General features: G+C 42.3%; 1 protein-coding gene across 2 annotated transcripts in view; it reads left to right on the top strand.

Annotated features, from left to right (window-relative positions):
• jarid2b (jumonji, AT rich interactive domain 2b) overlaps positions 1 to 16,975 on the top strand; it is a 126,996-nt gene that overhangs the window by 79,686 nt on the left and 30,335 nt on the right. Inside the window, exons 4-5 of one of the 2 annotated variants that reach the window (XM_050033841.1) lie at positions 11,071 to 11,140; positions 11,237 to 11,294. In XM_050033841.1, coding sequence (XP_049889798.1) covers positions 11,071 to 11,140; positions 11,237 to 11,294 — 128 coding nt within the window. Of the gene's footprint in view, positions 1 to 11,070; positions 11,295 to 16,975 lie in introns of both variants that reach the window. The other variant, XM_050033840.1, reaches the window with a different exon arrangement.

Genomic DNA, 16,975 nt, shown 5'->3' with positions numbered 1-16,975 from the left:
CCCGCCCCCTATCCAATCAGGAACCTTCCCTGCCCCAAACCTTGCGCAGACCTGAATAAAGGCGATTGAACTGATCTACCATGTAAACCCTCATTTGGAATGAATATTTCCCATGTAAACTACCTGGAAAGACTTTAATTCCAAATGATTTCATTCAGATTTATTTCATTCCGAATGAGAAGCTATCATGTAACCGTAGCCAATGTGTGGTGAGTGTAGTCTTGAACAAAAAAGGTTTCGGAAAGTCAAGTTTATTATATCATTACGCACTTTCAACCCTGGGAAGTGCTCCCAACAGGCTAAACACCTTTTTTTATGCACGTTTTGTAGTTTCTTTTCATGGGTAATGTCACTTTAACACAGAACAAGATTATTATGCTGCGAAAAAGCAATAGTTTTTTTGGAAGGAGGCTGATTTTTCTGCACTTTTGTACCACGAATAAAGGCATCAGCCAATCACGTTGGGCCTATATATGATTATAAACATGGAGACAACATGGACGCTCCGTATTCCAAACCAAGACTAAACTTTACTGCTCCTTTCGACCGTAACACAGGCAGCGCACACTGGATTCACTCCTCCCGTTCTTGCGTTTCACAGTAAAAGCCCTTGACATATACACTTTATGTTAAAAGGAAACTCAGTAAGGTAGCTGCTATGGGTCAAGAGGATCCCTGCAGCCGCATTTAACCCGTTTCTCCAACAAGTGTTGCAACTGTTGCAAATTCGTGTCACTGCCAGTATGATGCCACATATTTGCAGGCGAGTATTTTGCACATTCGTGTTGTTTATTTACTACGTCGCTGTTGTGATAAGAAGTAAAAGCTGATTAATTTTCTTTTTGATACACAACTTAAGTGCTCTTTAATTCACAATGTGCTGTGGTTAATTAACAGTTAAATGTGGTACAAGAAAGGTTTGGTGCTAAAACAAAGTAGCCTTGGAGCTTTGTCTCCTTCATGCATGCGTTAATGCTCATATTCACACACACACACACACATTATTATTATTATTATTATTACACACACACACACACACACGGTGTCAACTATTGCGCATGTACACAATTTCTTTTCACTCTTATCTGCTGATGGATTTGATCTGAACAGACAAAACACACAGAAACAGATAAAGATAGAAACACTGATAACATGTACACACATTTTGCAAAGCTTTACCCCTGCATATAAACATTCAGTCACTCTTATGTACATAAACATGTATATTCATGTTGCTCTGATTTCAACAACATGGACTCACACACACACATAAGCACAAACACACACACATAAGCTCACTCTGACAGAGCCAGCTGCAGCGAGGTAGTCTTTTATCAGGACCATGTCGGCCATCTGGAGCCAATTAATACAGCCCCTAAGGTAGAGACTCTGGATCAGTGCTCCTCTCCTCACACAATAACCTTTACCATGGGAGGGAACACAAAGTCTGACTGGAGCTCAGCCTCATGCGAACATCCTTCAAACCGTAGGACACACTGTGGACGAGCTCAAGACTGGGCTTGATTCAGATGTTCTATGTGTCTGCAAAACACTGAGAGATTGTAGCCAGATTTTGGTGAGGACGTATTTACTGATTACTGAAACGCATAAAAACTATGGATATACACTTATTTAAACATGTGCTTTGTTTTTGTGTGGTTGCTGTGTTTCTTGGCAGTCTAACAGGTATATGTAAGTTAAATGAACAGAATAATTGTGAGGCTGTTTTAATCTTTTTTCCGGCCTGGCACACTTTCATAGTTCTTAATCAAAGCTTTTTTTTCTCTCTTTCTTCATTGCTATTTGTCTGTCTTGTTCTCATGCTCTTTCTAGCTGTATGTGTGGAGTTTTGGAATGGATGCAATTAAGATATGCAATTATTTTCCAATTATTAAGGCATTTGTGGCATCGCTGGCTGCAGCTTGTATCCGAAACACTTCACAGTATTGAGAGCGCGGGGTGCTTTATAAGTCAGAGGCTGACACATTTGCACAAATCAACTCAGAGACTTTTAGCTCGTGTTGCACTCGCCTGCCTTATCCAAATATCAGGTTACAGTGGTACAGCAAAGGTCTGAAACCAAACCACACAGCGGCTGCCACACATAACAGCCAAAGGCTCCGCCGCAGATGACCCGTGCACCAGCTACAAGAGACACAGTGTACAGTATGGGACCTCCGGACCACAGACACACACGTCATTAAAAGCCCTGTCACATTCAGGCACAGTCATTCAGTGTCATTCGATCCACTCATTCATTAAACGATGTAGTTCTGGTGCTTTATGTGGTGAAAAGTGGAAAACTAAAAGTAGAATCTGGCCTTAAATGTCCATATAATGAAAAGAATTGGCTTGACATTAAATCAAACCCTGAGTATCAGGTTTCATGTCTAACTTTAGAAGCAGAAACAGGCCTCATATCTGGTGTTGGTTACTTGTTTCAAGCTTTATTTCACCCATTAACACAAATGCCAAATACAAATGATTTCTCAAGCTGGAGCAATTAACACTGAGTCATCTGCTGTTAAGTTCAAGTCTCAACAGTGTTTGTATCTCCTTGTTTGTCCCCTCTGCTGCTCTGTTGCTTGTACATATTGGACTCAATTCATCAATATTTAATATACATAAAGAATTGAAAGATGCCGAGCCAACAGCTTATTCAATAAATCAAACATGCATGGGAGACCGCCTTTTTCCAACAATCAGTCCTGACTAATTGGCATTTAAAGTATTTTTCTTTGCATCCATTATAAGTGTTTTATGCACAAATGAGTTGATATGCAGTTTAATAAATCAGCTGTTGTCAGCTCTGTGCAAACAAACACACACATATGTGCTTAGTCATCCAGTTTCTTGCACTCTGCACCCTGTCGATGTGCTCTGGCTGAGAGTAAACTACTTTAAGGAGCCAGCTGGAGGTTTCTATTTGCGATACACGTCTTCTTCACTGACAGTTTTTGAGTTATTGACTGACTGTGAAGAAGAAATTCTGTTTTTGTTGGCTTCTCTCTGCTGGGAGAGGTCAGAGATGAGGGTCAGTCACTGATCAACATCCCTGTGGTAGGGAGTGTAGACAGCGTCTTGCTCAGTGACACTTCAGCAGGATGGGTTTTTGCCAACTCACTCAGAGCATATCTTAAGATGACCACATGGGGAAGTCCTGCCATCATAGCAGTTCCCATGGGAACAGCCATCACTGGAAAGGTGTTAATAAGTTTAAGATTGAAGAAGAGAGCAAGAGATCTTTGACTGGCAGGGTCCATGTCTACGTGTGAGATCTAAGGCGACATTTCCACTAAGGTTGGGTACCAAAGTGGTACTTTTATGGATACTGACCGATTTACGTCAGTACTACTGAGAACTGATTCGCAGTCATCAGTTGGTGCCAAATTTCAGTACCTGAGAGACCGTCTGGGTCAGAGCATTGGGTTCAGAAGCACCCAGAAGCCAGGAAGTTGCCTGCGGGGCTCTGGTTTTGCAGCGCTCATCTGCAGCAATAGTTTCAGCATCTGTGAACCTTAACTTCCACTGCATGGTATGGCACTGCTCTACTCAATTCAGCTCTATTTTTCGGTTTTCTTGTGGCAAAAGTTGTGGATTGTACCTGGTGCTTTTTACAGTACCACGTTGGTTGAGGTTACAAGCAAGCTGAGCCGATACTAGGGGAAGGTGGAGATAAAACACTGTGCTAATTGGTCAGAGAGAAGCTCCATTTGCATGACAAAGGACATATTCTGCACAAACCAGCCATTCAAAAACAGCCAAGTTTCTGTCAAAAGTGACACCATACAATCAGCAGAGTGCAGACATTACTCTGTGGTTGCTGATGAAGGGATTTAGCAAGTGTCACGTTGAAGATGATGTCATGGCAGTTCCATGTGGCGGAATCATGTTGATCAGCTGAGAATCCCACCTACACTGTCAGGGTACTATGACCAGTGTGAAACCAAATGGAGAAAATGACCTGGTACCAAAACTGAGTCGAGTCGAGATGAGCTTAACTACATGATGGAAATGAGGCGAATGTAAACTTTCCGCTGTGCTGCTCGAGCAGACGGTGGTCTTGCCTTGGCTGAGTAACATGTAGCTCATCTTTCTCTCCGTCCCTGTGTCCCTTTATCACTGCCTCCTTCCCATTTTTCATCTTACTTCATTTCATGTGTTATAGAGGGAAATCACAAATGGCCCTTTATCTTCTCGCTTTCTTCTTTCCCCTTTTCGCCTTCTTTCCCGGGATTGCTGGCTGACAGGATCGTCAAATTTTCTCACTCTCTCTCTCCCTGAGATAATCAATGCTCTCGCAGCTACAGTGGCATATGTAATATTAGACATTAGAGCAACCCTTTGAAGCATAGATGGCTGGTGGGGGTAGCAGGAAGGGATGGAGGAAGGGATGGATGAAAGGTGGATTAGAAAGGGATGAATGGGGACATCCTGCTGTAATCTCTCCGCTTTTTCTCCCGCTATTGGATCTCTGTTTCCTCTTTTCCCTCCCTGTGTCTCTCCAGCCGTCCTCTCATTCTCCTTCAATCAGGGCAATCAGACTAATTTTTCTCCCGTAAGACACACTTACCTACCATGGCACTGCACCAATGAGTTTTCTATGGCTCAACACTGTTTGGGACATAGTGTACTCTGGCTCACACACACACACACACACACACACACACACACACACAGGCAAGCCTCCTCTGGGCAGACGAAGGGCTATATCAGAGGCTCATGTTACCACTCAGCTCATTGCAGTGGCAGCACTTACAAAAACAGTCGTGTCATTGCAAATTGTTCCCATGCTGATTTCTCAATATTTACCTGGTTCTTGGGACTCTGGAGTGTGTGTGTGTGTGTGTGTGTGTGTGTGTGTGTGAGAGAGAGAGCTATACACAAGCCTCTCTCATACATGCTTGACTATCTCCTCATTTTTTAACTAAAGAGATGTGGCTCCGTTTTGGCACATTCGCAAAACTTCGGGGACAGTCCATTTTCAGTGGAAGCTTTATGAATTTGCTAAAGACGTGTGACTCTAATTGTTTTCCGTGCTCTAATCTCCCGACACCCTTGATAGTGATAAAAACAGCAATTCTGTTTCGCCACCTGAGCACTATTTCCAAACAAGAGATCTCTCTGTCGTCTTTAAAATAATTACTTTTTACCAAAATTGTGGTTTTTGCGGTGTAAGGTGACGTGTTTTTTTAATTCATCCACTGCCCTGCCTTTGAATTCACAGCCAGACGCGTCATTATCGCACCATCAGTGAAGCAGATCTGTTTTTATTACTTTTTTATTAGCCTCATCTTTGCTGTTAGCATACCAAAGAGAAAGAAGCTGACAACAGATAATACCTAGAGAAATGTCCATAAAGAGAATTTAGTCCAATTACCAGAGATTACCTGTAACCGGTGTTTTCAGTGATAGTCAGACTTTGGGAGAGCCCCCCAGCATATCTCCCATGTTAGTTAATAAGTAACAGATAACAGAGGATCGTCCCGGGGAAACCTGAGGCCCGTCTAAAGAGGCTCTGGTTGACTGTCTAGACAGGATGTAGTAAGCACAATGCTTTATTAGCTCATCTGTTTCTGCCCCTTTCTTTTGCACAGTTCCTTATTTCTGTTGTCATAATATCTGTTTTTCTTTTTCTTTTTGTGTGTGTGTGTGTGTGTGTGTGTGTGTGTCAATTTTTCTCTCTCACTCTCTTTTTAAAAATAGGATCCTATTCATCTAAAGAAGCAATAAAACTATCCAGGGTTTAGCTTACCAAAGAGGCTTTTATGGAGAGCGCCGTCTCTCCTCCGCTTACTGTTTAGAAAGTGTTCATTGCACAGCTTAGTCTACAATGTCCCCCCTCACTCCCCACCCCACTCGCAATATTAAATTGCAGACTATTAAATTTATAGGATGGCGGGACGGGTTTGGGTGGCTGCACACTTGAACTGCGCACTAGCAACAGCAGCAGCTTAACATCCATGCACACATACAAGTGTTCTCACATGAGCACAGTAATGCCTATGTAAAAACACTGCTGGGCAGAAAGACATTCTTATTCATGTACTATTATTGATACTATAGATATATTGGTAAAGCATGGAGACAGAATTGTGCGTGTAATAAATAGTTGTTCCCTTAACATCCATTTAAGTTGAAAGACCACTGATGAATATTGAATCATGCCTTTGATCATGAAAGATAAAATACAGTATAAATTCCTTCAATATTTAGAACAGATGCATTTGTCCCCCTTAATGAAAGTGAATGAAATGAAAGTAGCGGAAGACTTTTATTTTGAAAGACCCCTAGAACGCATCTTGAGAGCTGGCTGCTGCTGCTGCAGGCCGAGTTCTGGAGTGGACGGGGGTAAACACAACCGAAGCTGTTCTTACACAGCTGCAAATTAGTGAAAAGCGGGGAAGTGGCTGTGAGCTGCACCTTTTCGGATTTGATGAAGTTAACATTTGTCATTTGTGTGAACAGTAAGTCACACAGTGGTGAGATTTCTGCCTGATCAGAAGTGTTTTCAGTTAGTTTTGGGTTCCCACCTCAAATGAAAAGACGTGCGCGGCCACTTAACTGTGTCTGTCAGACAGTTTGAAGGGGATACCACCAATCAGCAGAGCAATATAAATGCACAGCCTTAGGATGGGTTGATTTTTTTTTTCACCAAATATTGCAACTTTATTCTCATTAATTGTGTTTTCCTTTATGCAAATAGACATGTCCAACATAAATTGATGCACAAAAGGCACAAATTGGAGCATTAAGTCAAATGCAAAAAATGAAGTGAAACTTTCTGACCGCAGTGCCCTCCCCCAATGCTGAAATGAAACTTACACCTTTGTGTCCGCTTAAGAGCAAAGAGTCTATACACAGTATGCATATGTGCCTGAAGAGCACACTGTGTGCACTGTTGAAATTCCAAAACTGGATGTGGTGGCACGTTTGTGGTTAAAGTTACCTAACTGTGTGCATTTTCTCTGTCCACACTCTGTGTGTATTTCCTTCCCCTCTCCATCATTTATCTTCTTCTCACACACTGTACATTTCACCGGTCTTGCAGTCACGCAAGCCTCCCTGCTTCCAGTGTCCCTCCGCACATCTCCCCCTCTCCATCACTTCATCTCACTTTCAGGCTTTTGCATTTCTCTGCCTCTCTGTGTCTGCACGCCCTACACTCTCCATCCCTAGTGGTCATAGAGTTATTATGGTGAGCATGCAGACTGAGAAGGTAAATGTTTCATGAGGACGGACTTGAAGTTGGGTAGGGGAGTGTATGAGTATGTTTTTTTTGTGTCTTTGCATGTGTGTGGCAGTGTTTGCATTTGTTTCTGTACAGTCAGGAAACAATAAAAGGCCAGCCTGGCAGGCACATTGTGGACGTGTGGAACAAGGATTGTGCTTTAACTCTCTCACTTTCTCATCCTTTGTCTCTCTAGCTGCCAGACTCTACAGTAACTGAACTTGAATAGGTTTCGGTCTGTTCACATGAAGTCAGTTTTTGATCATCATCTGATCGTTTCTTTTTCCTTCTCAATGCACTCGTCTGTCTTTGTCATGTTGGAAACCAGTAAAACTCAGCTTCTCTTTTCATGGGTTGGATTTCTCTATTCTCTCTCTCTGTCCTCCATTATTTGGTTGTATCTTAGTTTTTAAGTTTATGTGCTGCCACCTTGCCCTATTACCTTTTATGCGTAGGCGCTGTTAATCTGTTGGTGCATTTGTCGCCTCATGAACGCCATTTGGGAGTTTTTTTTCCACATTTAGCACAAACATTCACTTTTACTCAACCAAGAACTGATCAGATTTTGAAGGTCAAAGGTCACCGAAACCTTACAAAACATGTTTTTGGCCATAACTCAAATATTCATACGCTAATCATGACAACATTTTACACAAATGTCTATTAGGATAAAATCAAGTGATGACATTGTATATCCAAAAGATAGAAGGTCAACTTAACTGTGACATCATAATGTTCTGCAAAAAACACCTAAAAACAAAACAGCATATATGGAACTGGACAAACTTGGATGTGAACTGCAACTAGACTGTCTAGCAGAGACATAAAACCACAAGGTGGGACTCTAGTTTCACCTTATTTTGCGAGTAAATCACAGCCTTGTGTGAAGTGACATGTGTTCTCATTGTGTCTTTGTTCTGTAATACCAGGGTAAAACAGTTCATCCTCTACGCACCTAGCTTTTAAGTGAACGTTGAAATAAGGCAGCACTATAACAACCCTCTCTTCAGTATAATGATTAATTCAACTTTTCAACGCCACATGTATTTGGAGACTATAAGTCTGTATTTTGTGTGCTGAGAAAATGCCTCTAATGCTAATGCTTGTGGACATTTTGGAAACTCAAAATCAAAGGCAATTAGTTCTTGTAAATGTGGATCATTTTTGTGTACTATTCCATCTTACAGAATGCAAAGCTGATCACCATCATAGGATTTTGTTTCCTGAGTGTTTGATTGTAACCAAACTGGGCATGTGCAAACAGTTGTTTGATCAGTTTTCTCTCACCTCGCGTCCAAATGCAGCGCTTTGGCAATGTGTGTGCAATCATCTCTCAATTTCTCACGTATTGAGCTTACACCCATGTCACTGCGAAGAAATTGACACGTTTTGACACCATGCTGTTCCCTGATTGAAGTGTAATCGGAGCTCTGCACCAAATGCATTGTGGGTGTTCTCCAGACATGATCCTATCTTCCCTTACTTCAGTCCCATCCGCGGCAAATTGACAAATAATACCAGGATATCACATTGCTTCTATCACTGCTCCTCAACATTTATAGCATAGCTCGCCGTCACTCACACACACACACATACACACACACAGCAGCGCTAATCGATCAAGGCCACTTGCTGGTTCACGTGGCCCTTGACTACGACTTTTATGATTTGTGTGTGTGTGTGAGCATGAGTATTAGCGTTCACTCCCAGGTGTGTGTGTTCTGAGGGAGACGGTGTGACAGGTAAATCCGTCGCTCTCCCTCCAACACCCACTTCTTTAATATTCTCCTCCTTCCTTCGCCTCGACTGACACACACTGTGAAATAAAGAGAGAAAAGAGACAAGCAGAGAGAAAAATGAGAGAGACATCTCAAAGGCTTTGCGGGCCACAGAGGAGAGTCAGCGCGGCATACAGGGGGAAGAGAAAAAGGAGAAAATATAATGGTGTGAAGGTGAGAAAGAGAAGTGAGAAGAGGGAGAGAGAGAAGGCAGAAATATAGAGAGATGAAGAAACTTCAGTTGCTCTCTGGCAGTGTAATTATCTTTCACTCAGTGCTCAACAGAAGTACTGTAATATACAACTAGGATGTCTGTGTGTGTCTCTGACTACACACTTAGGCTGTATGAGATTTTCACGGCATCATAACCATCTCAGAAAATATCACTGCATCACACAGTTATTATTATTTTTATTATTATTATCACTTACAGTGACCCTTAATGGAATGAAAACAGAAGGGCTTTTCGGTTGAATAAGCACTTTTTTCTAACTGAAACTTAAAGCCGAGAGCCAGAGAAGTTTGTGTGTATGTGTGTGTGTGTGTGTGTGTGTGTGTGTGTGTGTGTGTGTGCGCGTGTGCGTGTGTGTTACTTTACGGGGTCAGATCGGGGTCAGCGTGTGTGTATTTGTAACTCAGAGGTTACACAACGAACAGACGATGCAGATGCAGCGCTGAGCCCTGTGGAAAATTATCTCTATGCTGCATTTTATGATCAGTGTGTGTTAATTCATTTGTCAGGGATTAAAGTTATGAGCGGGACACATACCTTGATCTGCACGGAGAGATGGTGTTCTAAGCTGCGTGTGTGTGTGTGTGTGTGTGTGTGATACAAGTTGACGGGTCTGACAGGTAGTCAAGGAGGAGAGGAGATGCACACATGCAGGTGAAATTCTCCCTCTAGTTGGATTTTTTTAACACCATAGATAAGCAAATGTACACGGTGTGATAACTGTCAATTGTCATACCATGTAACCCCACTACATGTAGTTTTTTGTGTAATTTACTCATGCAAATACAAACATTTACACTCAAACACACCCAAATACTCACTGAATGACCATGTCAGCCAAATGAGTGTGTGGGTATCTGTGCATCCACGATGGGCTCACTGTTCACTGAACAATTGTGCAGATGCACGCAGAGGTGATCAATTCTTCACTGCAGGGTAATTGTTTCAGCAATCCACTCCACAGTGAGACAATAGCCATCGAGCCTCAGTAATAAAAACGATGAGAGGGTGTGTGTGTGTGTGTGTGTGTGTGTGCATGAATGTAAAAGAGCAAAATAAGATTTTAATCAGCTGCAGAGTGATTTATAGGGATGAATGATATCAGCACCAAACTGATGCAGGATATGTGGTGTATACATTCCACTGTTTGTGAGTCTGTGTTTTATCTTTGTTTCTGATGTATGATTGAAATCGATATGATTATCTTACATATAAGTCCTGTAGTGCGTTTTTCCATGTGATCATAAAATCTGCTAAAATTTATTAACTTTCCTGTCAGCACAAGCAGTCATGGCAGCCTCCTTGCGGTGGTGGCCCACTGCTGTGGTGTAGACAAGAGCTTTAATTCTCTGCTCGAACCCCAGTGGGCCCGACCCCGAGTTCGGGCCGGGCCTGGCTGTAATTTCTCAAAATTCCTGGCGGATTGAATCTGCCTCTCATTAATGAGGACAAATGTTATGCAGTCTCTAACATATGGCATATGGCAGTTTGTGGGCTGTGCTGAACATTCGGTATGAGAAGGCGCATGTTGTAGATTGTGTCACAGAAGTCTCTTACTGCACTGAAAAGACTTAAGTTGACTTTAGCTTGTATTAAATGCTTCTATATAACAAAAAAAAAACAATTTTTTACAGTGGAAATTTGAGTATTAATCGGGTTCAGATCTGATCACAGAGCTAGAGTATGGGTCTTATTCAGTTAGTAAAAGCCTTTGTCTTGTTTTTGTCCACTCTTTTTTGTCCGCTAACCCAACTGTCCCCCTGTCCTAACTGAGCCCGCTCTCCCCTACATATCAGTAACTCACTCTCTCCTTCCTCTCTCCCTTTCAGACCTCGACTCCAGGCTCAGAGGAAGTTCGCCCAGTCGCAGCCCAATTCGCCCAGCACGACGCCCGTCAAGGTGGCCGACCCTAGCAGCCTGAACACCGCCCTGGCCACCGTGCCCTCCACATCCCTGTCATCGCTCTCTTCTTCATCCCTCTCCTCTTCCATTCAGGACCTGTCCAGACGCAAGCCCAAGACGGAGGACTTCCTCACCTTCCTCTGCCTCAGAGGTAAGTCGCAGCAGAACGGAGCAGATGGAGACATAATTACATGCAGACCCGAAAGCAGCGGTAGACACGAAGCGATGTTGTTGAACAAGAAAGCTGCAGATATGTCTTGCTCTTATATTAGAGGTTTTTTATACAGGTACAGGGCTCTGCTAGAAAGCTGAAAGACAGATTACCTCTGAGGCTGGACAACATTGTGCTACTGTTTGGCTGTCTTTCGAAAGGCCTGCACTCTGTTAGCTTCTAATAGCAAGCTTATAAACACACCCAACATTCCCAAGACCTGCCATACAGTATGTGCAGCCCAGTGCTGTTATTGTCAGACTGAGATGTACTATCTCATGTAAAGGTCTACAGGGAAACCTGAACTGAGGTTAAACACTTTGCTCCGCTCCTTTTTTTATACACACACGTGCACATAAAGATGCGTACACAAGCAATTCAAGAGCACATATAGTAGGTTTTGTTAAGTCAGGTTTTGATCACCCTCCACCCACTCATACACACACACATAACCGCACACACTTCCTACAAATAACTGTGTACTTGCCCAAGGCTAAGATTATCCTGCATTTCATCAGCTTACACATCTCCCCCTCCTACCTTTCAACAACTCTCTGTCTCTTTAACACTCTGCCTATCACCCTCTACCACAGCAGCTGTTCGTGCATAGAGTACTCGCACGGTCACACGCCCAACACTACAAACACTACACAGGTTCACCGACACTATGTAGCACCTTCGATGTCAAATGAACTGTAAAAGCCACTGCAGGGTAATTAGCAGCAGAGTTGGAGTTTTGTGTGTGTGTGTTTGTGTGTGTGTGTGTGTGTGTGTGTGTGTGTGTTTGGCATTGTTAATGGGGAGTGTCTTAACAAGGAAAATTCTTTGGGTTAAATGCAGGCGCTCCGATACTATCACACCCACACCCTTATAAACTGCCTGCGAATGGTAACTCATATTAACTAAGACCCCGCTGGACATTCACAGTAACCTTACATGCCCTGTTCTGTCTTGCTCTGGAGTTAATGAAGGATTCATGTTACTTATGATCTCTGCTCTGCTGGACAGCGAATGAAGAAGGCTAGTCCACTGCCAGGACACTGCAAAAAGTTTCTCCTCTCCATACTGTAGTTTATGAATCTGAGCTTGCACAAAATTCAGTTAAAAGAGCAACAAAATTACAGTTAAACTTTGATATAACAGTCATCGTGTGTTTATTCTAAAATTCTATGCAGGAATATCTATATCAAAATGACATGTTAGATGAAAGACATGAATATCTAATGTCTTCCTTGGACAGATTTTACATGGCATAATAAAGATCTGTAAAATAACATCTTTCCTGATTACATGCCCTGTATATAGAGCGCTGTAAGGATAATGTTTACTTGTAGGCCAACCTGGAAGTTAACGTCACCCTGGTTACCTTGACAAAAAGCATGTGGGATTTTTCAGTTGGATTTTGGATTACTGCAGGAATTAAGTTCTGCGGCAAACAAAAGTTTATGATACTTAAATGTTTTATTCAGCAAGATAAGCGATAAACGAATTGCACTATAATCGCATGACTTCAATGTCACCACGACAATGAGGCTGTTAAACCGTGTTCAGCAGCAACCTCTGCAGTCTCATTTAGCCACTTGTGAGTAGCCACCTTTTTTAAAGGTCCAGTGTGTAGAATTCAGAAAAGGAATATAATATTCATGACCTAGTATTATTTTTGTTTTGTTTTGTTGTTTACCTTAGAATAAGTTATTTGTATCTACATACTGAATGGGTTCTCTTGCACAAAGCCCCTCATTTTTGTTACAGTAGCCTAGAATAGACAAACCAAACACTGGCTCAAAATTTGGCCATTCGCGTTTTCACATCGGCCACTGTAGTTCTCCTACATGCTTGGCACATGGAAGAAGTTCCAGTTGGTTGCAGTGTCACAACCTCACTGCTAAAGGCCACTAAATCCTACACACTGGACCTTTAAGACACATAAAAGCTTAACACAATTGGGGTATTTACTGACTTATTTTATGTGGTCAAACAAAACATCATCTCTTGAACTTGTGTTAAGCACAGACCTTATTTCAGGGTAAAAACCCACTAAAAACAATTTTGAGGCGAGGGAACATCCTAAGGTTTTATGACTCATTCCTGCATCACTCTATAGGCAGACTAGTAAGAATTAAGGACGTATAATGTCCCTTCCACACAATAAATCATAAGAGTTACCTCACATTCCCGTCTTCAATCATGCTTTTCTTACGGAACATGAAAGGAAAGGGAGTGACACATTCAAGGGCCCAAACAATAAAAAGTTTAGGACCATTTTCTCAAACAACCTTGGCGGTGACTTCTCTTTTGCTATCTTAATTTTCCCCTTTGTCAAACATCCCACTTACCTTTTTCTCAAACATGTCCTCGCAACCAGAATTAACTCATTTGGAAGACAAAACCCCCTCGCCTCCGATTAATTTACCGTTATCATTATTAACCTCTGCCCATCTTACAAAGTAGGCTAAAGACTCAGGAGAGGCAAATTTAGATCTGAGTCTGTTGGGACATGACGGCTATACATCCCTATTCTGACGAGAATACTCCCATTATGGAATGTCATTTTAACCTTACAGGGCTCATTCAAGAATGCGTAATTGGAGGTTGCTAAAACTGACTGAAGCCTTTGGTGATGATTTGATTTGCATATATAGGCCAGGATGTTACATAGGCTAATGATATAATGTGTCCCATATACTTTGAAGTTGAGATTATTCTGAGCTCTGGGTGCTAAACTAACCCCACCCTTACATGTGGAGTGGTAGACTAATGAGGTGTAGGTGGCTGGTCCTGACTCAGTTTTGCTGCTTTTTCTCTTTATAATTAAGGTTAGAAATGGTGCTTTGCAAGCTGATTTCAAGTGTGTGTGTGTGTGTTTGTGTGTGTGTGTGTGTGTGTGTGTGTGTGTGTGTGTGTGCAAGGTTTGCTGTTCTTGACTGCGCTACTAATGCTAATTTTAGAGCTAGGCTGCTAAGCTAACGATTGAATGGTTTTCCACTGGGCTTTTTCCACTCTGCCGCTCCCTGCTTTACTGCTGTATTTATAGACCCACTTTAGCTCTGTGTGTGTGTGTGTGTATGTATGTATGTATGTGTGTGTGTGTCTGTGTGTGCGCACGCGCGCGTGTGTGTCTACTATCCATGCTGCGAGGATGACATTTTCCTGCGCAGGCTTCTTCTGCTCTGTTTTTCCCCTTGGCCTCTCATATGACCCATATGCAGGGACCCTTACCAAGAGAAGGACATGGGAGAATGTCAGCAGAGCCCTTGAGGTTGTGTGTCACTGAGTGTGTGTGCGTCTGTGTGTGTGTTCAAGTGTGAGTGCAAATCCATGCTCAGTCACCACTGATGCTGCCTGTTCTGCTTATCTCCTGCGTGCCCCGCCATCATGTGTATGTGTGTGTGTGTGTGTGTGTGTGTGTATATGTGTGTATGTGTGTATGTGTTAGTGTGTATGCACACATGCAGCATCCAGGGTATATGACGAGACACAGCCTACCAAGACGACCGTGTTAGCCTGGTTAATCTTTTCAAAGGGACTCAAGTCTTTGATATCGTCTGAAACCCCAAATCCCCTTTAAGATTCTGATACATGTCACTCTGGTGATCTGACCACCGTGCACATTAGGCTGCTTCATGTCTGCTACCAAAATGCCTCTGACAGGATCTCTAGCTGTATTATGGAAATCTCCAATCCATTATCTCCCTAATTCTCTTTCTTTTCAATTTGGCTTGTTTTTTGAAGTTGTAACAGGGCAATCATCAGCATTTCTAGCCTAAAGTACAGAGATGTGGACCTGAGTCACATGACTTGGTCTAAAATTCGATGACTTTAGACTCCACTTGACAAAATCAAAAAAGACTTGCAACTGTACTTGGACTTTGTCACTTATGACTTGTAATTTTACCTGGACTTGAGCCTTTTGATTCGAAAATATACCTCCCCAGAACCCAATAATTTAAAAAGTATAGTTAAAAAAAGTGTCCCTTAATCCATGTCCCTTCATTTCCTGATTCAAGTAACGTTAACATTTTTCATTCCCAGCACGTCGACACCTAATTTCCCAGATCCTCTTTGTTTGAACCAACAGCATCCAATCAGGTTGCAGGAGAGAACCATGAAGAACTAAAGTTGTGTTACTGAGTACCAGTTGAAAAAACTATTATTTTGTATGCATACAAAAACCATGGGTGGTCAACAAAAAACAAATTGCAGTATGCAAAATTAAAGACAAACTTGTTTTAACAAATAAAGAAATTTAATAAATACTAAAGAGCACATCATGACTTGTTGAGGAGTCTAATCTCAAAGTTCAGGACTTCGAGCTTGACTCAGGACTTGCTTGTGATTTGAAAAGAATGACTTGGTCCCACCTCTGCTAAAAACCCTATCAGTGGTGATTTCTGGGATTCGTCCCAGGTCAAACGTTCACAATGTGTAAACACACACACCCACTGCAGTGTTTGCTTTTCTTATCAGGTAAACATTACGTATCCACCCCAAAGGCTTCTATCCATCACTCATTCGGACAGCTGCATAAAAGCAGGTAAAACATGAAGCGTTTGAAGCTGTAAAGTGAGCAACAAAAAGAAAGAAGCAAATGTTGTGAAAGCTGAACTCTTGTGTCAGTCTGTATTGTGAAACCACCACTAAGTTTTCCATCATTCTGCATGTTACCCCGCTGCCGTCGCATCCAATTGGAGTTTCTAATTGACGACATCTTATTCTTTTGGGATTTTTTTTTCTCCCCCACGTTAATGAGTTGGTTGGCTGCTGTTGCTGGTGTTGCTGTTGCTGTATCCGAGGAAATAATTCTGATGCAACGTGGGAGTAACCGGACAGAGAAGTGAAAAACAAGATTTCTGTCTACTGTATGGAAGGATGCACAACATGTATGCTCACCACCCACACTGTCTAGGGCCTATATTCTGTATTTCTGTATCTCACTGCTCATCTCTTTCTTTATTCTCTCACACACACACACACACACACACACACACAAGCTGAGTGCCCAGGCCTTGCCTGTGTTCTCAGAATGGTGTTTATGTGTGGTCCAGGCCTGTAGTTGCGCTGTTTATATCCATGGAGAAAGCCATTTGGGTGGTAGCCAGACAGTCTGCCTCTGGCTCTGTCTGCCTCTGGTAACCCAGAGGGTGCAGTGTTGCTGTTGGCAGGGTGGGGGCAGCACTGAGAGCAGCAGGATGAATAGATTCACATCGAAGTGCACAGTGTTGACCCGCTCCAGGTTTTCCAAGTCATCCAAAGGTTTCATTCCAAATTGAGAAACCCACTATTTAAGTAAATAGCACAATCTTTCTGGAATGATTGTTGTCATGCGTGTAAACTGCACAGCTTCTAAGTGGTTTTGGTTTCTTTCTGACCTTAATTTTACTTTTTTGAGCCTCTTTAAAATATCCAACAATAAACATCAGGCACGGTTTGTTTTGTGCATTTTGGAAAGAAGTTATTTACCGATGTTTGCTCTCATTTATGCGTAAATACACACACACACACACACACACACACACACACACACACACACACACACATACACACACACACACACACACACACACACACACACACACACACACACACACGCACTCCTTCACAAGCACAGTATACACATTGAC

This window comes from Epinephelus moara, chromosome 22, assembly GCF_006386435.1.
Source record: "Epinephelus moara isolate mb chromosome 22, YSFRI_EMoa_1.0, whole genome shotgun sequence".
Taxonomy (NCBI): domain Eukaryota; kingdom Metazoa; phylum Chordata; class Actinopteri; order Perciformes; family Serranidae; genus Epinephelus; species Epinephelus moara.
Note: the sequence above shows the minus strand (reverse complement) of the source record. Positions and strands in the feature narration are given on the sequence as shown.